At 39.4% G+C, this 26,706-nt stretch overlaps 1 protein-coding gene across 1 annotated transcript in view; it reads right to left on the reverse strand.

Moving 5' to 3' along the window:
* ulk4 (unc-51 like kinase 4) overlaps nucleotides 1–26,706 on the reverse strand; it is a 56,274-nt gene that overhangs the window by 28,693 nt on the left and 875 nt on the right. The window contains exons 3-23 of the mRNA XM_079562355.1: nucleotides 23,526–23,663; nucleotides 23,338–23,437; nucleotides 23,112–23,251; nucleotides 22,883–23,036; nucleotides 22,697–22,798; nucleotides 22,539–22,622; nucleotides 22,393–22,468; nucleotides 22,028–22,183; nucleotides 21,654–21,931; nucleotides 21,504–21,573; nucleotides 21,356–21,401; nucleotides 21,160–21,252; nucleotides 21,012–21,072; nucleotides 20,709–20,929; nucleotides 20,567–20,613; nucleotides 20,354–20,432; nucleotides 17,158–17,265; nucleotides 14,973–15,056; nucleotides 6,315–6,476; nucleotides 5,183–5,368; nucleotides 2,559–2,686 (exon numbers count right to left, since the gene is read on the reverse strand). Coding sequence (XP_079418481.1) covers nucleotides 2,559–2,686; nucleotides 5,183–5,368; nucleotides 6,315–6,476; nucleotides 14,973–15,056; nucleotides 17,158–17,265; nucleotides 20,354–20,432; nucleotides 20,567–20,613; nucleotides 20,709–20,929; nucleotides 21,012–21,072; nucleotides 21,160–21,252; nucleotides 21,356–21,401; nucleotides 21,504–21,573; nucleotides 21,654–21,931; nucleotides 22,028–22,183; nucleotides 22,393–22,468; nucleotides 22,539–22,622; nucleotides 22,697–22,798; nucleotides 22,883–23,036; nucleotides 23,112–23,251; nucleotides 23,338–23,437; nucleotides 23,526–23,663 — 2,513 coding nt within the window. The remainder of the gene's footprint in view (nucleotides 1–2,558; nucleotides 2,687–5,182; nucleotides 5,369–6,314; nucleotides 6,477–14,972; nucleotides 15,057–17,157; nucleotides 17,266–20,353; nucleotides 20,433–20,566; nucleotides 20,614–20,708; nucleotides 20,930–21,011; nucleotides 21,073–21,159; nucleotides 21,253–21,355; nucleotides 21,402–21,503; nucleotides 21,574–21,653; nucleotides 21,932–22,027; nucleotides 22,184–22,392; nucleotides 22,469–22,538; nucleotides 22,623–22,696; nucleotides 22,799–22,882; nucleotides 23,037–23,111; nucleotides 23,252–23,337; nucleotides 23,438–23,525; nucleotides 23,664–26,706) is intronic.

Raw genomic sequence — 26,706 nt, forward strand, 5'->3', positions numbered from 1 at the left:
AACTGTGTTTATGTGTTGTGTCAAATCCCCACAAATGAAGACAGACAATCCCGCCACCTCTCTGTCACTCACTGTGGGAGCCGCACAAAATGACCTGCAACAAGTGGCTGGTTGTGCACGGCCCAGGCGAATTTCTATCGCAAACACTCAGCACGCACATTTGACAACTAACGCGCTCAGTTTTCTCGCCACTGAGGAGCTAATTACACACAACGTGGAGGGTGAGAGAGGGACCGAGAGAGGGGCTGGTGTCTGTATCTGTGCGGCTGAATCATGCAGCGCTCAGTGGGAGAGGAACAGGCAGGTCAATACTGACAGCTCCAACTCTGCCAACAGACACACAGCAAGACAACAGAGAAAGTGCCAGTGAGTGGAATGAGCAATTCCAGTTAATACAATAATGTAAATCAAGATGTGGGCCAGTATTATTTAGCTGGTTTGTAGAAACACTTTCAGACATAAGTGTAGTGTACGCCTTCTCTGTTTGTAGTTCTAGTTCAAATAAGTAACAGGCAGTGGCGGGTCTAGGGGTGGCCACCCCAGGTGCCACCCCACTCAGGGGGGCTGAGGAAGCATGAGGAAGAATATTTGTGGCAGTGCTTCCTCATTAGCACACCCCTCCCCCACCTTTTGTTATGCAGCACTAATCACCGATTGTTATGACTATAGCTTCTTTATAGGATACAAAATAAAATAAATATTAATGCTATTGTGCAAGTTGGCACAATTAACATCACTATTACTAAGTTAAAAAAAAATTGCTGACTGGCACTTTGTAAGTAACAAAATCCAACCTATTGTGCTGTGGTAGCAGCATTAGTTAGTGGTGGCACAGCTTGGATGTTGGTTGGTCTGTCCAGCAAGGAGAGTTTACCTCACAAATATTAAATGGTTGTTTTAAGTTTTTATTCAGCAAATAACATTAAATTAATTAAATTAGACCAAAAGCTGTAAAATAACCTGGAATGTTTAATTTGGTATTACTCACACTATGTTGTGCTGCTTCAAAACTACAAAACCATAAAAATGTTGCAAGTCATTTTTATGGTGCCACCCCAGAAAAAACAAGTGCCACCCCAGAAAAAAAAAATTCTGGACACGCCACTGGTAGCAGGACATGTGACTCAATGTGCATTGAGACTTTTGAGCCAACCAAATGTATACAAACCTTATTAGATGGTGGGAGGCAGTACCACACTGAGGACATGCACACTCCAAGAGACATACTGTATATGAATTAATTATGATGCAAATAAATTCAGAGGTTAGAGATGTTCAAGTAACCACCATTAGAGCGCAAAATCAATAATTATTCATCTGTGTATTCAAGTTCATCTATGTGAGATCAAACGAAGATGCACAAGCTCTTATGGTAAAACCAATTCACAAGATCAAAACCGAAGACCAGTCACCAGTGTAAACATTCTTTGTGCAATTCATAACTACAGAGATGCACATATGAAATAATTCAGACATGTAAGAGGTCATCCAGAGTAACATTTGAATAAAAAGCTGAAGACGAAAGACAGCAAACGAGAAAGAAGACATCAAGGAAGGAGCAGCTGTAAGAATCTATATGTCAGTAATGTAGGGCATCGTTACAAGCTGTAAAACCAACTGGTTAAAACCACGAGGGACCGTGCAGTGTATAAATATATCTGTATATGATCTTATGGACTATACACATTTACAGAAGTCAGGGGTGAACCAGAGGACAAGCAACTAATGAAGTATTTGAAGTTGAGAGTGAAGTTTTGCCGCGCACCAGCACAAACTCAGTGTCCAGGGCTCACGGTATATTCATATTCTCATTCCCACTGCTACAGCGCTAGTTAACATAAAGGTTACACAGAGTACAGCTGCTCTGCCAGATTCACTAAGCTGCATTTTTAGAAAGTTGTCCCTGGTCTCTTCTTTCTCTCTCAGAAAACAGTGTTGAATGTATAATGCGTTGTGCAAATCCGAGCCTGACAAACTGTTTACTAAATTTGGCCAATAAAGTTGGTTAAAAACAAGCCCAAGTTCATGAGTCAAGGCTGAAGTTTATTCTTCTTTCCTGCTTTATTTTCCAATACATCTTAAAATACAGCCAGGCTAACCTACTCCTATATCGCCCCCCCAATATAATACTATATTCTGTAGTGTGCGCAGTAACGTAAACACTAAAGAGGACATTTAGCTTTTACTACGGTGCTGCTCTGTGTTTGAGTAGCCTCCGAGTGCTGCAGCTAAATAATTTAAAGGGACTCACAATGTTATTTTTTGTTCTTGACAGTTGCGAGTGTGTGTGAACATGAACCACTACATTCCACAGAAACTAATTAGCTCGTGGTCTGACAGAGTTGCAAGCCAAAGTTATGAGCAGGCTTCATTGGTCTCTGTGCAGTCAAACAGTGGAGAGAGCTTTGTGCTTTGTGGTGAAACTAACGGACACATCAAAAATTCTGTTGTATTGTTTGGGTTATTACGTTAGGCTTTGCTCACTAAATTAAATATATATATATACACACGCACTAACTTGTTTACCTGTAGGGCCTAAAATATTGGCAAGTACACACCTGTATTGACAACAGTACAGCAGTGTTTGTGTATTGTCTTGTAGTAACAGCAGCAATAGCAGGACTGCCTTGGCTCGGGTCACTGTGGATGGACTCTCTAGACAGCGGAGTGCCTTCAACACTAGCTCCTGTAAGACACAAACACGGATCAGATGGTGGAAGACACATTGCTGTTTTGTCAGAAATTACAATACCGGTACAATTACACGGGTACAATTACTTTGTTACATCCAGGTGAACCACTGATTTCAACCAGAAGAAAACGATGTCCTATCCATGGGTCTCAACTTGAGTGAAAAAAAACCTAATACTGCACATTGAATTGAGTAGGCAAAGATGAAGTTCAACACAAAATGAATAAATGTGACTATAAGCTATTACTCCCATACACACAAAAAGGATATTATTATACACGTCAGACTTATAGCACCAACACAACCAAGGAAAATATTTGGTCGAATCCAATACATTTTTTGGTGCACAAACTGCACATCCACCCAAGATGGTCTCAGTCTGGTTCCCCGATGGAAATAAAATGAATGTCAATATCACGTTGTTCACTGTCATTACATTAAAGGGATATTTCAGGATTTTTGACATAGGGCCTCATCTCCTAGTTATCCAGAGTGTTGTTGATTTCTGGAGATATATATATTTCTATTTCATGCTGTCCTTATATTTGAAGAGTTTAATGGAGCTAGGCTAGTGCTAGGCTAGTGCATGTCTATGGCAACTAATAGCCTGCATTTAAACCCTCTTCAGAATCATCGGGTAGTCCTCCAAATGTTGCCATATCTGATTTGTAGAAAGCTCCTTTGTGAATTAAACAAACTACTGTAGATCCGATAACCGAGCAGATCGCTCCGCCGCTGCGTAGCTTACAACCAGGAAGCTGATACTGTTCAAATATAAGTTCTTTTACATGTAAAATGGTAATATTTCAAAAATTGTTCAGTCTACACAGACATTTATATGGGTAGTCTGGTGTTATAAGTGATTTGCCTCTGGTGCACTGTGCTTGGGTCAGACTGTTTTTAAAGCAGGCTACTAGTTACCATAGACATGTGCTAGCCTAGCACTAGCCTAGCACCTCAAAACTCTTCAAATACAAGGACTGCATGAATTAAAAAAAATATATAGCTCCAGAAATCAACAACACTCTGGATAACTAGGAAATAAGGTCCTATGTCAAAAATCCTGACATATTCCTCTAAACATGGGCTTCATGTGCAACTACATACATTTCACATCTTAACAACGTTCATCCTTAATTCGTTGCTATGGCCCAAAAATCTAAGATCCACATTTTTTTGTATTGGTGTTTGTAAAGTATTAGACAGTGGTAGTGGTTTTATCCTGCAGGTGTTCAGAAAAAAAATAATCTTAAAAAACTGTCCAGAGTAAAACTTAATTAGCTCCGACAGCACACAAGGACGTGCAGCACACACACACGAGACACCGTCGAATTTATAAGCCTACAGCAATTTTAGACATCCACTCACTCAGCAGTAACTGGTTATAAAATGTTTGGACTGGCCAGCATTCATTACCATTGTCATTATCACCAGCAGCAGCAGCAGTAGCAGAACACTTCACTGATTGTGTGCATGTGTATCACGGGGGGGAGCGAGTGTGAGGGAATGTGAAAATGTGTGTTTATGAAGCAACACACCAAGTTAATTAATTTCAAAGCCCAGTAGTGTGTGTCTAGCTGATAAGTCCCTCCCTACTACCCATAATGCTTTGCTAAAATAGAAGGCTGCAGCGTGTTGATTTAGCCAACTAGCCCAGATACTGACACAGTATACAAATTAGCACGGGCGCATGTACACAGACACACATGCACGCTAGGAGACGCGCACTAACAGACTGAGTTTTGTGTAAACAAACTCTCGGACTGTCTGTCTTTGTGCCAGGGGAGGGGGGTGAATGCATATCAGTGTATAATTAGAGCAGAGTTGAAGTACTAAGTTTGTATTCTGGTGCTAAATTGGAAATGCTCAATGCAAATAAATTCAGTTCAGAGTCAATTACCAATGCTAGACTCCCAGTTAAAAGCCCTTAAATCAATTTCAGCCCCCTGCCTTTCCAAGATTACCAGTTTCACAGACACTATATGGACAGACTGGTAAAATATATATATATATAAATAAAAAATCAGCAACAAATTAGCCAAGGCGAGGTTCACCAATAGTTCATGAGCTCTGCTGAAGAAACATACACAACCGAAATACGCAATGATGATAGAGAGATGTTGGTTACAGCGCAGTCTGTTCATATGCCGCTCTTTTCATATCAAAGTTTGTTTGTTTTTCAGTTGTTGGAACCTATTACTGAATTTTGACACAAACTTAGCTAAAAATAAAATACTGCAAGAAAAATCCCAACTGAGAGACAATAAAGACAGAGGAATGATAATTTCATTGTAGTCTCAGATTAGGGCAAATGCTAGAGCGCTGCTTTTCATGAATCTAAATGGAATAGTAGGTCATAGCCTCAGGATTACATTTTCCATTACAGTTTAAAGCAGACGAGTGCACTTTTTTTTTTTTTTCATTTTTGTAACATTCTGAGATGGGTCATTTAATTAAATTTGCAGCGCTGCTCCTCTGTCAGACTCATACCTGGCTCTGAGTGATGCGGTGGGTGTGGGTTTTTGCAGTGAGCAGGGCAGAGGCCAAAGCAGTGAGGAGGTGCTGCTGGACTCTGGCTCCTGCTCCACCCACAGCCTCCAAAATGGCTGCAGGGCCACAGACGTCAATCACTGAGGAGAAGACTGCGGGGACGACCCGTGTTATCCGGGAGAGGGCCTGGAGACACACAGGTGCACACTGACATCAGGGGGGGGGGAAGAAAAGGTAGTATCAGGGCAGAGGGGCAGTCTGCAACAATGATAGCTGTGGTCAAGAGTCAAGATAAAATGTCAAAAATAAAATTAATAAATAAACCATCGAGAAATACGTGTATGTAATATATTTATTAATAGTGCAATAGTATTATCATTGTGAATGTTGAACTATATAATTTATTTACCATTTGTTGCAAAACTTAACACTGGCACAAGGCAGTGCACACATGTACAGTACCGGTAATAGGCAACATACTAGGCAATACTCACATAGACATAATATCATTTCAAAATAAAGTATTTTACCATAATTTGCACATCTGTGATACAGTCTATGGGAGCGGTTAAAGAGCATAATTCAGTTTGAATGAATGGTTTTGACTGTGACTTTTATGTAGCTGTTTGGAAAACATAGATTAGTTTACTTTACTTTACTAGTTTATTTCAACAGAGACAATGTGCAAAAAATATGAATTACAGATGCTTTGCACCAGATTTAGCTTGAGCTGGTTCCCATCTGCAGTCCCTGAGCAGGTGAGTTACAAGACAAAATGTACAATATAAAATGTATTTAACCACTCAAATACAAATGTTCATCATTCATCATTCATTCAACCATTCACCCGTTACAGCCATCAGTCCACATGGAATCATGCTAAAATTACTACAATAAAACCTCACTAAAGGTCATATTTACATTCACAGTTATCTATGCTGACACGACTGGTTATCACTTTCCTTGTATTGCGAGACAAATCCCTCAGGTCTAAGGAAAGTTTCAGACTCTGTGGGAGTTTATAACCTTTGTTGTTGTAAGTTAATACTTGTTGGTATGTAAGTAGATGCCTTTTTAATTGTAAGGAGTCAGTAAACAGATAAGCAGCTGAGTTTGTTTGTGTAGTACTTACAGATATTGCTGTGACCCGGACAGCCTCCACAGTTGAGTGAGTGAACAAGTACCACAATGCTGGGCCTGTGTCTGAGGTCACCAGGCTGTGGGCGGGGCCAGAGACCACAGTAGCAATGTTTTCAATAGCTTTGGCAGCCATATGATGAACAACTGGATCATCCTGAGAAAAAAACAAAACGCTTATCAATCACTAATGTCCCTCAAGTTGGTTGAATTTCCCTTCTGTTTCCAGACAATAGCCTCAGCAACAGTTTGCTAGGTGAGACCAGGAGCAGAATAAAACAATTATACAGTTGTGTGCGTCACTCCATAGAGTTTATCAGGAAAGTTGCCCCACATTAAAAAGCAGGAATGAACAGAACCCTAATACAATTACAGTGCTGACAATTAGATTAGCTTAACACATGAATAAACGCAGGAGATAAATAATGTGTGTTGTATCAATTAGTGCTTATGTTTGTGTGTGGCTGGGTGTATACTGTACGACCCTCAGTCCTGGAGTTGAGTAGAGAATAGTTTGTGTTCAGACAATAGACGCAGCTAATGAAATCTGTGGCTGAGGAAATGAGTTTTTCCAGGAACGCCATTGTGGAGAGAGACAGGAAGTGGAAGCGCCGTGATTGCCTCTGTCAGGTTATTATTGTGTTTCACCGTGTTACATCACTTCGACACTGCTCTGCCTAGGAATAACACACAATGGAGCCTATTCAGGAGTTAACTACATTTTGGAAAGGTTCATTATAAGACAAAGTTAGTTTATGCAGCGGTTATGCAGGTGCAAGATAACAAAACAAACATAGCAGCAAAATGTCACATAGGTGTTGGTGAAATATGCTCCCTATCCCCGAAAAATCATTGGTACAAAGCCAACACCTTCAAAGAAGACTGACTTACAGCTCATAATACGCACACTGGCATTTCGCCTTTTTGCCTTGCCTTTTTGGAACTAAATGTGAAAAAAATAAGCATTAATTGTTTTCAGCTGATCTGGGTATCTTTTATTCATCCATCTGCATGACACTGAATACGTTAAAATATACTCAAATGAGACACTTTTGGGTACATTAGAGCTGCATGTTATGATAAAATTGCCATATTTCTTATTCATATTTCATTTTTGGTTTAGTCTGTGGCAGCAAAACAATGTGTAAATCTAACTGAAATAAAAGCTATTTTACAATATGAAGCCTAGGTGCAAATTCAACCTGGAAGACTAATTTCCGCATCACCTACCTCCGACTAATGATCGCGTCTGCGAGGGTCACACCTCAGCCTATCAGTGCAGAGCCACACCTTTGTCGCAGCCAATCACTGCCCGTGGTTCTGCGTTTAAGCTCCAGCGTTCATGGCTCATCAGATTCCCAGCTGTGCTGCGACCCACCTCCACCCCTTCACTGCCTCTTCTGTCCGTAGCTTTACCCTGATACACCCTTCACCGGTCTCCCATACTACAACCAGTGTCCAGGCTCTGCGTGAAGACATCCCTAACTCTAACCTACCCATCCATACTAACTATAATCTGCATATCGATACAGATGTAAACTTACTCCTACACGATTTCTTTTTAAAGTGATCTAACAAATAAATAAAAACTAATAAATGTGTCTTCCTTTAGGCGCCATTTACACCGTAATAGTATCCAGGAAAATGCAGTAGTCACGTCCTCTCTTGATCTGCTTTTATATAAAAACGATGAGGTGTCAGCAAAAACAATGAAACTGTGCTGCACGCATTTGTTCAGCAAATGGCGCTGTGTTCCCAACACATGCTTTTAGACATCGTGAGTATACAGAGGAAGAAAGTTTATCTGTTTCTACTTTCTTAGCTTTCTTAAGTAACAGTAAGTCATTACTATTTATTTTCAGACCATTATTTCAATAAATAATGTGTGAGGAACTTCACAACACACAATATATGGCAATTGTGAGTTTAGCCTAGCTGGCTAACGCCAGACTAAAATCACAAGTGATATTTAGTCTGGGGACCACCAATTCATTTTCTCGTAGGAGAGGTGTGGTTTACGATCGTCCATAGTCGCGCACACAGCAGCATGGCGTTAGCCAGGTTAAGTTTAGCCAATCAGTATGCAGAAAGGGCCGTGATGTGACCTGTCTGAGACATGAAACTGCGTCCTCTGGAGTTGTCAGTGAAGCCGGGTGTCAGGCGATACAATGTGCGCTGTATTGTAAAAGATTCATGTCTCCAATACCAACGTACCGCCACTTCGTGGCTGTGTATATAAAAAACTCAGACATTTGTGGGAAAAACACTGTGCATCTAAAAGTATTTGTTATCATTTTTATAAACTTGTAGGATATTTTTCTAGCATTTCTGTGAAAGTGACCCTGAAAAGTGACTTTGCAAGTTGTGAAATTGGGGATAATACATATTTGTTAGGAAAGTTGGGAATGAGTTTGGACCACATCTAACATTTTAATATAGTGGCTTCCTTTTCATTGTGTATAATAATAATTAAGAAAAATTAAAATCAGGTATAGGGCCTTTAATATAAGGAAAATGAAAATGACCAGAACTCTTCGGTGGGCGGGACTGTATAGCTCCATTGTGTCCCATAATATTGTAATAATAAAGAGTTTTTCTTAACAGTACTTGTCTAAGGAAGGATATGGAAAAGTAAGAATCAATGCTGAATAAGTAAAGATTAGGTCAAACTTTAAAACTAGTAGTTACTTGGTCAGATATATCGTGCTAGTATAAAGGCGTATGCAGCTTGGACCCTTGGGAACACTAATCAGCCCTCATATCTTAAATAACTAACCCATTAATCCAATATAGGACATCACATTGTATATTCAGCACTTGGGGACTGCGTAGCACGACGACATAATGAATCCTCTGGCACCCCTCCGGGAACAACTAGAATGGTGTGTTCCTGCCTTTCCTGGGCCGCGCGGGCTAGTTCACTAATGAGCCCACGGGGGAGCACCCTCTGTCTGTGTGTTTAATAGACTGTAGCCCTGCCAGGAACTACACAGAGTCAGGGAGAGGGAGAGAGAGAGACAGAGAGAGGCAGAGATAGATGGGGGTGGGGTATGAGCCTTACATGTGGTGGGAAACAAGTAGCTCATGCAAGAAACTCCGTCATTACGATGCCGAGAGAGAGAGAAGGGGGGAAGCAGGAGACAGAGGAGGAAGTTATTCTCATTATAATTTCTCCCAGTAAGAGAAACAAGTTCATCCCAGAAACACACTCATTATACTATTGTCAGTGTCCTACTTAAGCCCTACGTCTCCAGAAAGTCAACGGTAAAAATGGGAATTGTCTCAAATTTTATACCAGCAAAAAGAAGGATTCGGGTCACAATGAATTTGATTTTAGATGATTCTGCAATGAATTATGGTCTGAATGGTCTCAATTTATATAGTGCTTTTGAGAAAGAGAAAATTCACAGTCCTCTTTTAAACTTCAGTCACAGAACTTTAGTCTTCTTTCCTTCATAGAATGCATTGCATTAAATGTGCAATCTTGTGTACATCCCAGATACAGGAAAACGATTATACAAAAGCCAATGTACTTTTCATCAAGTTTAAAGTAACAGTGCTTTGTGGCTTAGCAGGAGAACAAGTAGATAGATTGAATGAGCAGTCTTGCTTTCTACATGGCAAGATTAGTTGGGATTTATCCCCTTTAACCCCTGGGCTAAGAGCTGGAAAAAAACCTGTCCCGAGATGAAAAAAAGTAATAGACTACCTCGCTATTCAACGGGATGAAAAGGTGGATGTGAACTTGTCTGATGTGGTTACTGTGTGTAATTAAAGTTCACAGAAGACAGAACACCTGGATCTGAATGAGCAGCCACAGCGACGCCATCGATCACTCTCACTGCACTTCTAACACTACTATTAGCTGCAGACACACCCAGGCCGGAAGCAGACAGGGATGCTTTGAGGGTAAGGAGGGGAGATGAGAGAGAAGAGATTATGAACTCTCAAAAATGGGGAAGAAATAAGAGGGCAAACGTACACAAGAAATGAAATTGATTCATTCTTGGTCCACATTGTCAAAATTACTTTTCTTTCTATCCTGTCTTTATTCCCTCCTTTCTATTCTCTATTATTTATTTATTTTCCTATTCAATGAAAAACATCTTCGTACTGTGACCCTCTTTTGCATTGTGTCCCGAGGCAGGTGGTCCACAAAGGATTACCATGTTCCACAGAAAATTGCAAGAGGGTCTAAACGCAGCCCATGGAGAGTCATGTGATCAGTGGACCAGACCTCAACAGGAAATGATGTCAGCTCCACTTTTTTCCCCTCGACATTTATTTAAGTTCATCTCGATTACATTTTTAAAATTTTTCCTGTGGAAAAAAGAAGCTCCACTGGTAACGTGCCCCACCATTGGCTGCGTTCAGATCCTCGAAAATTGCCAATTTAATTTCAAATATATACAGCGATTAATGTTACAGTGTTGCATGATAATGCATTTTATGGTATTTCCAAGCTATGTGTTAAATATGGGTTTCCGGTCAAACCAAACATAATCATCCAAAATATGCTGAATAGAACAGGGCAGTGGTGTGAGCCAGTGTTCTGTCAAGGCAACTTCACTGGGATTAGGGTTTTATCAGTTTGATCACTATCTTTATACATGCCCAAAGTGGTTATCATACAATCAAGTTTACTTCAACAGGACATAGATTGTGGCAGATTATTAAGTTTTTATTATAATTGTTATAAAGAAACTTTGTGCTGACAGGCTGAAAACCTGTTGTACTGTAACTCAGCAGTGGCCTTATGTGAAATGGTCATCCTGAGTTAAAAACACAGGGGTTGGACCCATGACTGCCTCATGGAGTCTCTCTCTGTTGTTCCTCCTCCAGGGAAGTCAGTTATAAATCATGAATAGACTATGTTTTGTGTACTGTACGTGTCTGTGCATGTGGCTGACCGTGGAGGGGATTTCGCCTCGTGGCCACTGGCTGCTCTCACTGTAATACTGCTCACACTTCACCCCCAGCTGCACATGCACACACACATAGTTTTCATCATAGGCAGCAGAAGCATCATCTTGTTCAGGCTCATAAATAATTTCCTGCAGCTCAAGTCTGGCCTGAAACCTGCCTTTCACTCCATGCCATCCGCTCTCCCCTCGTTCCAAGCACCACTCGGGCGCTGTCTGTCTCTGCCATCCCCTGTGCTACCACACAGCCGCTCCTCTCTGCTCTTCTGTCACTCATGCCATTCCCCAATAACCATCATTGCACAAATACAACCACCATCTCTTTGGCTCCGTGCCCCCTTAGCTGACCCCATCCTGTTGTACAACAATGTCTATGCTTCTCTCTAGTGGTTAACTTGTAAATCAGGAAAACTCTCAACAGCAGCGGAGGGGGTTGGGGTGAACCTGCAGGTCAAAAAACGCATCAAAACCACACTGCCTGGAGCGCAATAGACAGGGTCTTGGCGCTCAATCTCAATACTGTCATTCAATAAACAATGTGTGGCACTTGATTTACATTTAGCACACAGCTAGACAAATCATCTCCTTATGTCAAGAAACACAGCATAAAAAATGCATCACTGAATATGTAGCCACCAGTGAGAAATCAATAGCAATGCAACTGGACATTAATGAATGCAGCAAATGCACAGTGTTATTACACTTGGCAAACTCTTGGATCTATTATACAACACTTAATGTTCAGAAATTCATTTTCAGAATCTCGTAGATTGTTGGTAAAACAACATCCTAAAGTAAGAATACAATGTAAAAATATAGCCGCAAAACGATCAGCCCAAAACTTTGCGCATTTTGTCTCCCTCAGTCTTAGATTACGGTGTTATTGCTACTGCCATTATGGTGTTGTTGTTGTTGTTGTTGTTATTGTTTTTTCAGGGGTCTTAGTTTTTGGACTTTGGAATGCAATATTATGGCGATTGCAGTGATTGAGTTTTTGATTGAGTTATTCCATCAGCAAGGGGCGCCCTCTCGATACCTGACAAAGTGAAAAGGTGTTTTTTTAACAATGCTGAGCGTCTTCAATGAAGGTATTCGAGTCGTCTTCTGTACTCAGTGGTTGGAGTCTCGAATGTTTCGCTTCTCATCCAAAAGGCTTCGTCAGCGAACCACTGAGTACAGAAGACGACTCGAATACCTTCATTGAAGATGGACAACTCCTGTACGACTGAGAGCTTACACAGACACAATGCTGAGCGCTTTGTATGAATTTGTGTCACTCTAGATGTGCAAATTGAAGCATATTTCAGTATGTTAAAATACATACATTTTACATAGGTTTGCAGCTGTGCAGCGAAAAATCCGTAAAGGTTATCCAAGTAATTTGGATAACTTTTGATTCCACACTTTTCTAGATTATTGTCACCAGATTTTCCCTGGAGGAGACAGGAAAAAAGCGCAATTATGCAATTTTCTCATTAGAATAAAATGGTCATTGCTACGGCAACACCGTGAAAAATATGTCATGGGTGTGACATTTTGATCGGAAAGACCAAAGAGAATTTTGTGCCAAATTATTTTCATTTTTGTAAAACAAAAATTTCTACTCTTCCAAAAAAAATGTGCTCAATCCTATAGGGGGCGCTATCGCACCCAATCTGAATCTTGCCAAACGACTGAGAAGACTGAGACTTTTACAACTGATCGGGCTTCATATGTGCGAACGGGAGCAATTTTTTGTTTCTGAAAAATGGCAAAATTCTTCGTTTAGTTCAGTTAAAAAACATAGAACTTTCAAAAGTAATTTGGAAAACTTTTGAAGTTCCTTTTCTCAAGATCGTTCCAGTAAATGCCCTCAGAGGCTATAGATTTTGTACGATATAAAAAATGGTTGATTTCCACTTCACAGGCTTTCATCCAAAATGGCTGAAATCTAAGAGGCAGACGGCGTTGTCGTAATAACATTTTTTTCTCGACATGTACGTCTGTATTCTGCACCAATTTTTTTCCGCATCACTATTTTGAAATTCAAAAATTGGAAATAGTCAAAAGTTGTGTCGGATCGGGTTTGATAGAATAATATCCCATACAAAAACAATGTTTCTGTTATGGCAGGTAATATAAACTATATATTTTCGGAAAGTACTTGTGCATTCCTACCTCATGGTCGGGGTCCTGGGTCACTGACGGGCACACTCTGTACAATTACAATGTTCATTTTCTCAATCAACTTACCTGGTTAAAAAAATAAAAGTTTGTTTGTTTTATTTCTAAGTTGTTGTGTCATCAATAACATGAAAGGCCATTTTAGAAATAGTTTTATTGTGCCATGTGTCCTGCCCTGCAGAACTGATGACCACTGTAAGTGGTGCTGCAGCCTCATTAATATGCATGATGTCATCAAAGTATTGCAATAATGGTTTCCAATACAATACACATATCACAACAAAGTTACACTGCGATAAATTGCAAAACAATATATTGTCCCAAGCCTAAAAATGATATTATTTATTTGAATACGTGTAACTTTGTCTATAACTTTGAGGGAAAATTGGAGTATTTATACCACTCTAAAGTATTGTCCCAAATAAATGGGAGATAGTCTGTCGGAGAGGCCCGGCACAGGGAGGCAGCAGTGGGACAGGAGGCAGAGGAGGCACAAAAGTTAGGTTGAAGATGAGTGTCTGGTCCCTAAGGTTGTATTGTGCTTGTGTGTGAGTCTGAGTGTGTGCCTTTCCGTCAGTGCACTCTCACAGCTCAATAATGATAAATAAGTCAACCTCCCTCTCCGCTTCCCAACCCCTCTCCGTACTCCTGTCACACGCCCCTCTCACCCCCCATCGCACTCCCACTGGTAATGAAGCAACAGTAGGTACTAGCTGACAACTGTGCAGACCACAGTTTCATCTATATTCATTCAGCTCTAGTGGGCCCCCACTCTGGGACCCCGTCTACCTCCCAGACACACGAAACATCCATCCACTGCTTTTCTGCCTGTTTACTGTCCATCTCACGGTCCATAAAATCTGTCTGCAATAGTTATGGGAATACTGTATTATTAATCTTTTAGTCATCGAGAAACGTATAGATTACAATGGTTCTTCAATAGAATCATTACCATGGTAGGTATATCATTTTCCCATTACAGCAGGTGATGATCAGGTTTTATTTTATTTTACATAGCGCAGGGTCTGACCATGTTCACTGGGATAATGTTGACTAATTAAGAGTCGTAACTACAAATCTATGTGTGTTATACTAACCAAATACCACTGAGTGGGTTATATAATGAAATAATTACACAGGGAAACAAATCTAAAGAGAAAATGAGCAGTTGCAGAGAGCTGCCCTAGTGCCGGTGCTGTACCTACAGTAAGTGCACGTCTGGAGGGTCCTAATTGCTGGGGTCAGGCTGCTGAGCACTAAAGGGCTGTGTTTGATACAGGTAAGTGTGTGTGTGTGTGTGTGTGTGTGTGTGTGTGTGTGTGTGTGTGTGTGTGTGTGTGTGTGTGTGTGTGTGTGTGTGTGTGTGCACGTGTGTGTGTGTGCACGTGCGTGTGTGTGTGTCTGAGACTGCTCTGCATGCCCTTGACTTGCAGCTGGCAAACAACGCTTTAGGCCCCCACAGCTGCCTCATCATTACCGTTCACAGGGATCCCCCGCCACACACTCACACACACAGTGAGAGAGACTTAGTCACTGCTACACAAAAACAGACATACAGAGACACTCACCCCTTCCCGCAGGCTCCTCATTAAGCCGGTGTAGGCGGCAGCGGGAACGAACCACAGTCCCTCTGGGGAGCCTCTCTTCTCCTGCTGATAGAGAGGCAGAGAGAGGGGTGAGAGCGGGAGGAGGACACAGGGGGGCACGGGCAGTGGAGGTACAGAGCAGGAGGCAACAGCAGTGAGATAGCATGGACCAGATCCAAGAGCACAGATAAGGCAAAGAAAAGGCTCAGGAAGAGATTGGGAGCAGCAGAATGAGGATTTATAAGTTTTAATTACTTGATTACCATCCTAGTTACACAAGATGTATAATAAGATGCCTTATCTTTAAAAGAAACAACAAAAACCTTGCAATTATAGTTGTACAAGTATAAACATAGACTGTATTGAGTTTAAGTGAATAGTTGTAGGACACATACTTATCACTGACTTTGACTTGGTCAGATTGAGTCAGTGATAAGTTACAAATGGTCATAGTCTCAAACACTTTATAAACAAAAGCACATTATTTATTTAAATAAATGTTAGTAAAATATTAAAATATTGATATTGTAAAACGAAGAGTCAAAATCCAATATGTTTACATGCACAAAATTAAAAAACATTTAGCTCAACATTTAGTCCACATTTCCAACAAACCCAACTAGCTTATAGAGCAAATAAATGATTGTGTGCGCTACACCATTGCTGTAGTGCTAAGCTTTAGGCTATACCTAACCTTGAGGACGAAGACAGCACTGGAGGCTATAGCTAATCGTTGTCATTGACTGCTGCTGCGGAAGACGCAAAGCAGGTGATTTTACCTGGGGACAATTAAAGACCACTCTATAGTGCTAAGATACAAATAATGCATCCTGCCACTTTGTGTGGGTTCATGAGAAATGGCTGGACCAAAGTGACCAAGTACGAAGTTGTACACAAACTGCTGCAAATGTGATTGTCTTAACTGAAGCCCTTAGAATTTTGCTTATGAACATTTATTCACTCACATAATAAATTCTACTAATGTAACTACAATATGCACTACTAAATTTGTATCGCAAGAAGCCACAATATATCACAAAATTGCTCAAGTCTTTCATCTTCAGTAAAATTAACGAAATTTGCTAACTCAGCCTAAAACAAAAAATTTAACACCATGGAACTTAAATGCGCAAAAGATTCAGTTTAAGCAAGAATTTTAAGTTAGAATTAGTTCACTTTCTATCTTGTTTTGGTCTGATTTACTGCTTTTGGAAGTCTTGTTTTGACACAATTTGCTGAAAAACAAATTGCTGTTACTAATGTGTGTTGAAATGTTATGGAACATACCGTGTTGCAACGGTTCAGTAAAATATCTCAATAATACACACCCGTATCACATAGTGCATGTTTTTTCAATATTGTGCAGCCCTATGCACTACTGCAGTATAATACTCTACTATAGCTGGTTTGGAGATTGCTTTGACACATAAGACTTCTCAAATGTGTTAATACTGGGGCATTTACAGTGGTCGAGCGGGTTGTCTTATGACTGCAAGGTTGGCAGTTTGAATCCCGGCTCCCGCAGGAGTAAACTGCCATTGTGTTCTTGGGCAATACATTCACCCACCTTGCCTATGTGTGAGTGAGGGGTCAATGGGGAGCATTCGTAAGTTACCACCAGAATGGAATGAATAATGCAATGTAAAGCGTCTTTGAGTGTCCAGAAAAAAAGTATTAAGACACATCCTCAATGCTAAATTCACCTTAAACACGTATTCTGTGTTTTTTAAAGCGATCATATTCATTGCAGGGAAGGGAATCGAATGTTGCGTGGCATTAAGTGTATGAGTGCTATCTACAACAGATTGATTTTTGAAGGTTATCCATCAGCCTTGTAAATACAGACTACAAATTAGATGAGTGTTAGATTGGGGGTGAAGCACGCTGTCTAATGAAGCCCCGACTTCAATCTTCTGTTATTTTTCAGGGCTACTGAGTCAATTAGTTTTCTAAATTCTTACTAAATCTCTCCATGCAAATGAATAATGGATCAATTTCAAAATTTCCTTTTAAATTTAAAACAATATCCTATTCATTTCAGAACTGTGGGCAAAAGAATGGTCTCATTATTTGCACGACTGATCCACTTCTATACAGTAATACACTACCTACACTAATAGGCCTCATTGCATTCCTTCTAATGAGTGTGTTGACATTGACATTGTACCTGTGAAGCGATGAGGTAGAGGAACTCCCCGAGCGGTGGCAGCAGGAAGTGCTTGACTTTGCTGTTTCTCAAGTTCTCCCTGAGCAGGTCTGTCAGCGTCGTTACCACCTGCAAAGACAGAGGGACCATCTCAGTAAACAAGCTCTGGAGACTCATGCAAATTAAAACAACATCGTAATGAAAAAACTTGGTCAGACGTTACGTGAGTTTGACAACTTTGTCTAAACTCATTGCAGCAAAAGCACACTGTTTTTAAAATAAACTAGCGAGAGTTGAGGCAGGTGAGGCAGCAGGAGAGACACATAAACACCTTCCCTGGCACCTGTACTCAGAGCAATAAGTATATGCATAAACAACTTGGTTCACTAAATCATGCAATCTGATGCACTTGTAATGCGCGCTCCACACATAGAGTTAAGCGTATGCAGACAGCCTTCCTGCCTGGCTGCTTCCTGGCATTAGCATTACTGCCAGCCTCCCCCTCTGTGATCCAACGCGAGTTTCCACACTGCTCCACTCTCTCTCTCTTCTCCAACTTCTTTTTGCATACATCTTATTTCTGCTGATTTTACTTCCAGTTTACTTAGATATTCACTTTGAATTGAATGTATACAAACAAAGTACATTCTTTTGTATCCCTGTCTGTATTGTCTATGTTTTCATGTTTACTGTCTAACATTTCAGCCTACTTTGGTCCTGTTTTTATAAACATAGGTGCAGACTGTGTATGAAAATACATTAATGAAATTCCTAAAACCATTCTAATTCACCAAACTTATAATTTCTACCTTTTAACAAACACAATTTATTTCTGCAATGATAGTAAAAACCCACATAGACCCGAAACTGCTGCGCCGATCGCCCACTCTGCTGTCACTCTTCCTTTCTCTATCACCCAGAGCTAAATCCACTAATAACATGAATGGCTGAGTGGTTTGTTGAGATTCGGGGATGTGTTTGAAAACCAGTCACGCAGCTGCTATCAGGAAGAAAGTGCTGAAAGGCACCGCTGTGCTACGAGCCGCAGAAGAGATGCAAGCATCAACACGCATGGCATAATTACTTTCCTCTAAACACATCATTATTTTAACATTAGATCAATTAAAAACAGCAAAACTAAAACAGTCAAGCGCAGATGTCTGTCAAAATCAACTGTGCAAAATCTTTACGTATGCACATAGTTTAGTGAAGTGCTTATATCATATATTAACTTATAATACAACACTTTAAAGTGTCTCTGTTAGAACCACTGCATCTCATGCTGGAGATCGGAGCGTGATACACAAATGGCCAAAATGTCATTTAAATGGTCACCTCTGTGCCAGTGCCAACTAGACTAACTATGCAATATTTATGAAAACTTTAAGGGAAAGCAATGGCTTTAATTTCAGCCTTTCAGGACACTCTATACTTCTAAACAGTACGAGATATTTGCTATTTATTTATCTATTTTTCATTATTTGGTTGGGACACTGCATGTCAATGAGATCTATACATCTAAACACATCCAAACACACTGTATTCTAGCAGTGGCTAATTTCCATCCACTCTACTCCATGTGTGCTCCCAAACACACACTCGTTGATGACAAAGCACACACAGACTCTGCAGATACAACAGTATGCACCGGTCTGCGCTGACCAGAGCTGGGAGTGGGTGAACACTATTATTCATATCAAATAATCTTATATTTCAAGCTACTACTGGCCTTTGAAACAAACAAGTTTAGTTCAGTGAGTTGCGCAAACATTACTTCTGCGAGGCGAACAAATGACTGCAAAAAGCAAAAGAAAGGACAGTGGGAGAAAGTTAGCCACAAACAGCCAGGTGTGTGTCTCAGTGCTGAAGTGAACAAGTGAAGCATATAGCAGTTACCATGGCGACTAAGCCCAGCCCTGACACTCCAATCAGCGGGACTGCAGCAGGAGCACCCCTGCTGAGAGGCGCACACACACGGCTGCACCAAAAGGCTTTGTGAGAACATCATCTCTGCTGTTTATTCTGCAAGCCCAAACACAATGCTTTTACAACTAATGTCAAACTATATTCTAAAATTGTTACTCAAAAGTACAGAGGCCGTTGCTTCGGCAAATGACACAAAGCTATGTAGATATAATCGTGCACACAGCAGTTTCATTTGTGTCAAAAATGAGCAAAAGCAGTAAACTCTATTGACCTGCTCTCAGCAAATATACAGGGCCCCGCTGAGATCACATGTAAAGTTAGCCCAGAACTTACACGCACACCATAAAGGCAGTCTATAAACACACACAACACGATGTATAGAACATTGTGTTGATATTAATAATACTGTCACGCTGATTTATATTCTGAACATATCTATGATGAACATTCCACTAATGTAGCTCTATTATAGACAGAGGTATCAGTGAAGATAAATAGGCCACATGGAAAGAAACAGACATTGGAAATACTGTAAATCTCACTGCAGAGTATGGAGAGAGAGAGACTTTCTATCATCCTTTTCCTTTTAAACACTAGCTTTAAAAAAACATGCAACCCTGTCACAGTATTTATAAACAACTCAGGCAAACAAGATTTATCTACAACTGCTATTAGTGACCTGCTAAGTCTACCTCAAGTTTTCACTGCCCCCTTCTGGTCACCCAATGTATAGCACCTACTGTGACAACCATCAGTCAACTCTGATCTTTATGAAATGATTGAGCGTTTCTAACTACTTAAATTACAAACTAGAAAAGGTTTCAGCAAATCTTACTTGTAAACAACATAAAAGGAAGGTCTGCACACAAAGTCAATCATTCTAGACAAGTATGCACAGTGATGAAATGAATAGTGTTGTGGAAAGTGGTGTTTAGATTCATTACTTGAATTGCCATGGTGAAGATTATATTATCATTTACACATCAGGAAATTAAGAGTAAAGTTATGAAACAAAAAATACTGTGGTGTTTACTGCCACCTTGTGGATTAGAGCATTACTACCAGACTCATTTTTAACATATTTTTACTTTGTAGCGCATAGTTATAAATACAAATACAAATTATGTTTTGAAATCACAACTCTCAAATGTTTCTCTAAAAATGTCTGTGTAGGCTCTCAGTTGTACAGGCGTTGCCCATCCATATAGTTGAGTACAGAAGATGACTCATGAACCTTCATTGAGGTTTCTCTAAAAAGGCAATGCATGTAATAATATGTTATACTGCTTACCTCAGAGACAGGACAATTCTCTCCAAGTTCAGTGCAGTTCAGAGCCATAAGTCCCAAGACTCTAAGAACCTTGCTTTTCCTATAAAATAAATATTGTGGTGAAATCGCATATATATATTTGATATATATACATAAATATACACATATATACATATAAATATAAATACACATGCTAATACATATACATAATATGTATATTACGTATATACTTACAGATCCCAGTTAGGAGCCAGTCGTATCTGCTGTGTTAATACCGAAAGCTAAATGAAGAAATAAACGGAGATAAACATATTTCATAAATTCACAACACTAACTTAGTATGACAACAGTAATGCACTATTGTAATTAAATTTACCAGAATAGAATTTACAAGCCTGTTGGCAATATCTTTCTGTCCAACCACACAGCACAGGTAGCAGAGCAGGTTCAGTTTTGAGCGTGTGGCTGTTGAAGAGGTTGTTGTAGGAGTGGCAGGACTGGAGATGAGAGAAGTAGAGTGCTGCTCTTCAAAGAATGAACAGATGTGTTCAAGAAAAGTGCACCAACCGTCTTCATTTAAGGACAACAGCTTTTCAACTAAGGAAAAACAATCAATAGAAATAGAACACATTTACTCTGAGATTACAAATAAGAAAATACATTTGATATAATGTGTTACCTGAATATGAAGGGACACAGAGCGTTTTTGCATCAAAGCGCACAGGGGTATTCTTTAAAATCTACGGATCGAGTAATAGCACTTGTTTAGTAGATATTTACATTTTTGCATCTAGTTTATACATCCACCCACAAAATTGTAATCGTACCTTCGGGTTGTCCATGACCGGAATTACACTAAGGTCAGAGTCCGTAAAGAGAAGAGCTTGTATGGATGAAGCGATGTCAGTGCCAGCAGTCGGCTAGAGCAAGATTTAGAAACCAAAGCAAAAAATGAGACAATTAGCAGGGCTGCCCCAAACATGTGTTAAGTGTAATTTGATGTTTAATGTAAAATATATATACCTGAAATCCGGATGCTGGATTGCATTCTGACAAACTGAGGTTCTTTCTGGAGTTGATACAAGAAAAGCAATAATTAAGACACTATTAAGATCCAACAGTAGTGTGTACATTCACAATAGCTCTCACTTTTACCCCCAATAATAAATACCTGAGCAGAAATATAGCCTCAGTATGATCTTCATCCCCGCCTTTTTTTGGTCTGAAATCTGATAGACTATCTGTTCAAGATATAAACACAGTCAAGTCATTATGCAGTGCACAATACTGTAAGTTATACGCAGAGGGGTATCGTAGTTACCTAATGTCATTGACTTATTTGAGTGTAGACTTTCAACAAGCTTGTCTACTTTTCTTTCACCATCAACGATGCTTTCTTTTGGTGCTGCTATTATGACACTTTTCTTTGTTGTCTGAGTGTCCATCGGATAACTATTAGCATTTTCATTCCGTTTTTTAACTTTTCCAGGTGCACGTGTATCGGTTTCTCTCTTAGCATTTGTGCGCCCTTTTTCAAGGGTTAGTGAGTCAATGAGCGGTTTGCTTGCTTCTTGAGGGCAGAGCGAGTCTGTGGGACTTCTATGAAGACAGTGGAGCAATATGCTATTTTACTTTTTTACAGATCAAAACTACTATATATTTTTGTACAAAGTACATTGTGAAATAACCACTTACCGTTCACTCACTGAACAGTCTATTTCACAATCAGTAATATCTTCTTCAACCTCTTCACCATCTGCGTCAGTTACCACGTCTTCCTCATAAAACAGATCTCCTTCCTTCTGTGCTTGAGTCCAAAAAGAATGCTGTAGCAGCTCAGGCCAATTCATCCTAAACAAAACACATAGATAAAAATGCAATGCAGATATTTACACCCTCATATCATAAGATGTTATGTTTCAGGCACTTTAATTGTCCAAGCAAAAGTATTGGACATAAAAGTCAATTAAAGCTAACAATAGCTAGGTACAAGGTAAGTAAATATGTACAACCATACAGCATTAATCGGTTACAATATATGCACAACGTGAGTGAATTACCTGTTATAAGGGTCTTTATTAAGCAGACCCTTAAGAAGCCTGGAGAAGCACTCAGTAGGAGGCGTTGCAGAAGGAACTAACGCCATGAAAATAAAGTTAGGACAAAACAGGCAAATACATTTATAAACTTAATTCATTCACAACACCTGGTTGTCTGAGAGGTGCTGGTTCTTTGTGTAATATCAGGTCTGTCAGTTCATCACTATTATCACAATAAAATGGAGGATTACCTGAACACACACACAAATATAAGTCAAGATGTGCTTTTTGGTATTTAGTAGGCACAATGTATAGAGTCAAGTACCAGTGTACATGTAGTGCAGTATGCAGCCCAGGGCCCAGAGGTCAGTGCTTATGTTGGTTTCTGATCCCAACAACACTTCAGGAGCTTTATAAAACAAAGAACCTGTAAAATAATACATTAGTTGTTAGAGTGCCTAACACAAATCCTCATCATGGGAGATAATACTACACTGAAATATTTACAGACCTTGTAATTTAGTCCTCATTATGTCAAACTGTTCTCCTTGTTCTGATATTTCAGAATTAGAAAGCAAAGCAAAAACATCCCCCATAGTCTCCCCCTCTGCCTTGGAGTGGCAGAAGTTTCCAAATTTTAAAATACCACTATTATCGAGCAGAATCTAAGAAACCAGGAGGAAAGCAAATGTAACAAAATATAGACATTCTCAACAAAGAAATATATAAAACTGAAAGACCTTAGCTGGAGTCAGGTCAGACAATATAACTCCCAATTCATGGATATATCTTAATCCTTGAACAAGACCCCATCCAAAACATCTGACCACGTCTTCTGAAAGATATCCATCTTGGACAACAAGAGACTCCAAAGAGCCACCTGGTAGAAAGATTAACAGTCAAAACAAGTATCACAATTAAAGTAGAATAAATTTGAAGTATGCATTCATGAAAAAGATGTCTCGCCTGTGCAGAGCTCCACCACTAACCACAGGTGGTTGCTGGTTTCATACCACTCATAAAATGACACAATATTAGGATGATCAAAATCATGACTAAGACGAACCTGAAGTAGAAAAAAAATCTGTCATTTAAAACCACCAACGACAAAGATCATACTTTTCAGAAGTGTTGCAAAAGTGTAAAAGGTGTACATGGTTGGTGATCTCTGGCCTTTTGTTTTTCTCAGAACAGGCAATAGCCACATAGTTGAGGCTGCTCTTCAGTCTTCCTTTGTGGACAACAGACCTGCTGCCGGATCCCAACTTCTCGTACAGAATAAAGTTCTCCATCTAGTAAGATAATATACAGATAGATTTACCACACACACTTTATTGTGACAAAACGGATACTTCCTATGATATAATATGGGCATGTTTTGATTGTTGTTTAGTTTTTTTGAGCATAAAACAAGTCCATCAACTACTAAAACGTTGACGGGAGACAACGAGAAGAACTTTTCCACAATTTATAACAAACAAAAATAGCATTATATTTGAACAAAGAGAATTGACACAACAAAAGACACGTTTTGAAAAACTAAGTTTCGTATAACAATAAATTACCTCAAAAGTACTTCACTTTTATGTCTATGCTTTTTAGCCCGCTGTTTGTCATCGGAAGCGCGATGGGTAAAATACTTCTAACTACAGCATTAGGGGTGTGAGAACTTTTACATATTGTCAAGACCACATTTTTAAAATGAACTATTTGTTGTTACAACGTTCTATATACTTGTAAACTAAGCATATTATTACTATTAAATCACCGATAAAAGAAATACACCAGTACAAAAACACGTTTTAACAACAGTACCCTTTAAATACCCCTCTCAAAATGGACTAGTCTAGGGTTGCTAGGATACAAAGGTGCAACAGATAGTGCATGGAGGAAGCCTCTAGCTAACCACTTCTTCCACATCTTCTGCAAAACACGTTGTTACTTTTCGTTGTGTTACTTTTATTTATTGTCATTTTTATCTTACGGAGTGTTCATTTAAAACATTCAAGGTGAGAAGAAGTCTAACTTGTCAAGCAAGATGTGAGTGAAAGCTCCACTTCCGGTCAGACAAACAAATAAACAAACAAAACAACATAAAAATATTAAAAAAACAAAAACATAAAAACCTCATGCAAAGCATCAAATCATACAGCAGTTTGTTACATTTGACATGGATAATGGTAATAGGAATAGACTGCCACACATCCCCACAGCGGAAATAACTTTATTTTGAAAAATCCCTTATCAGAGCTTTATTGTATGTTTTTTAACTTGCCGTAGCATGGCTTTGTTTAAGTGAACCGCAAGTGGCCGAGTAAGTAATAGTCCCATGCGAAACAAATGCAAAGGTTGACTATCCAAACTTCGATATTTTTGTCTGTTCACGGATCGAATAAACCAGGAGAGATTTTCTACATTGCCTTTCCTACATTGCGCAGAGTTCGTTAAGTTTGAGCCTTTTCAGACTTAATCAGCGACTCCCATAAGGGAAAGCCGAAATTTAGTGAATCGGAAAGCACCAGTGGATTTGCTCATCTTCATCATCATCAGGGTGAGTTTCTTTGTCAACCATGCATTGTTTGCCGTTGTTCTCCTGTTACACCTGAATAATTGAGAAGTTTTTCACATCAGCATTTTAGTGACAGTGTCTGTTCCGTGACTGTCTTGACAAAGTTATTAAACATAATCTTGTGCTGTAATCTGCCATGGTGAGCGGTTTTGGTCGTGCAAAATCATTGATATAAGTTTTGATATTAGTTTTCATATAAGCAAAACTAAAAGTTTAGTTATACTGAGCTTTGGCCTATTTTTGTTTTTATTTTTATTGTTTTGATTAGTTTTATTGTGTTAATTGCAGTACATAGAAGGAGGCTAGGAGAAGTAGTAAGGATAGACTATTGGCTACTGCTAAGTATAAATTTAATCAGTAGATGTTCCATGATTTAGGCTAACTTCCAGTATTATTTCCACATGTCTACATTGATAAGCAGTCATGCATTGGGTTTTGGATGTAGGTGTTAGTTGAACTGAGCACAGACACTGTTATTGAGAAATGTTCACAAGACTAAAACCGGATAGTTTCAGTGAAAGGTTGGGTAACCAGTGGGGGATTGCCCTTATCTTGCTCTTGTCTCTCTCTGCACAGTAGCTATTCATTAAACTTCCATGCTTCAGAGATTTGTTTTTCAGAATCAGAATCCACACTCACTCCAAAAGGCTTTAATTTTATGTTACACTTGACATTTTAATACTTTGTTGTGCAGAAACAAACAAACATGGCCATGGAAGTTTCAAAAAGCTGGTTAAAGAACAGGAAAAGTCAAAGGTTGTCTTTATGGGGTCCAGTTTCCCTTTTTCTTTGTACCGACAATTGCATAAGTGAAAAAAAGAAATATGAATCTTAAATTGTGATCAGTACAGGAGACTGGGTTATTGATTGTTATCTATGACCATGAAAGTGTATTATGATAAACTATGGGCTACTTTATGACAACAGATTTTCTGCTGTCCAAATATGGCAATGCATTTGTTTCTCAATACTTCACAGTTTTCTACATGAAGAAGGAAACATGGCAAAATCATAGAATGCAAAATTCCCTAAAGCAAGGGCAAATCATTAAGCTTCTGAAACCAGGACAGTCATGCATTGTTAATCCATGTATTGACTGATTAAGTAGTCAGCAGCAGATGGGCTATAGGCTTTTAGGGCACATCGACACTGTGCCTCAAAACATCTGCTGATTGTGTGACTGCATCAGGGGTGATGATGAGGCGTACAAAATCACTGCCACAATTTTTTTGGTTGACAGAACAGCAGCAACATTAACAATATACAGTATTAAGTTTGCATTAGGCACATATTTTATATATTTAACAAAAAAAAAGAAGGAATATGATCATCTTGCAACACAATAGCTCATAACCCCAACTGTGGAAACGAGCTGTTATGGTTTGGGTGGAGCTGTTGTTTGCTCATGAGATTACTTAGCACTTATTGTTTTTTTTTAATTTGGCCTTACCAACCACAGTATCTTACTCCACCACAATGGCGCTTTGATAAACTTGTTTTCTTCTTTTATTAAAAGTTTGTTTCATCTTTCACTCAACATGCTTTCAGTTTTGGATGTAAAAAATACACATAGGCTGTTACTGTGCAATAGATTTAGGTCTGTTAACTTAACACCTTACAATCTTAATGTCCATATACTCCAGAGTCTCTAGAAACTTAATTTGTATGTGGGGAAACAAGTTTGACTCAGTAGTTCAGAAAAGGTTTGAATTTTTGCCGTCTATGGAAAATCTGGCTCCTCTGCTCGTGACCTCACTGCCATATAT

Source organism: Gobius niger (genome assembly GCF_951799975.1).
Source record: "Gobius niger genome assembly, chromosome: 8".
Taxonomy (NCBI): Eukaryota; Metazoa; Chordata; class Actinopteri; order Gobiiformes; family Gobiidae; genus Gobius; species Gobius niger.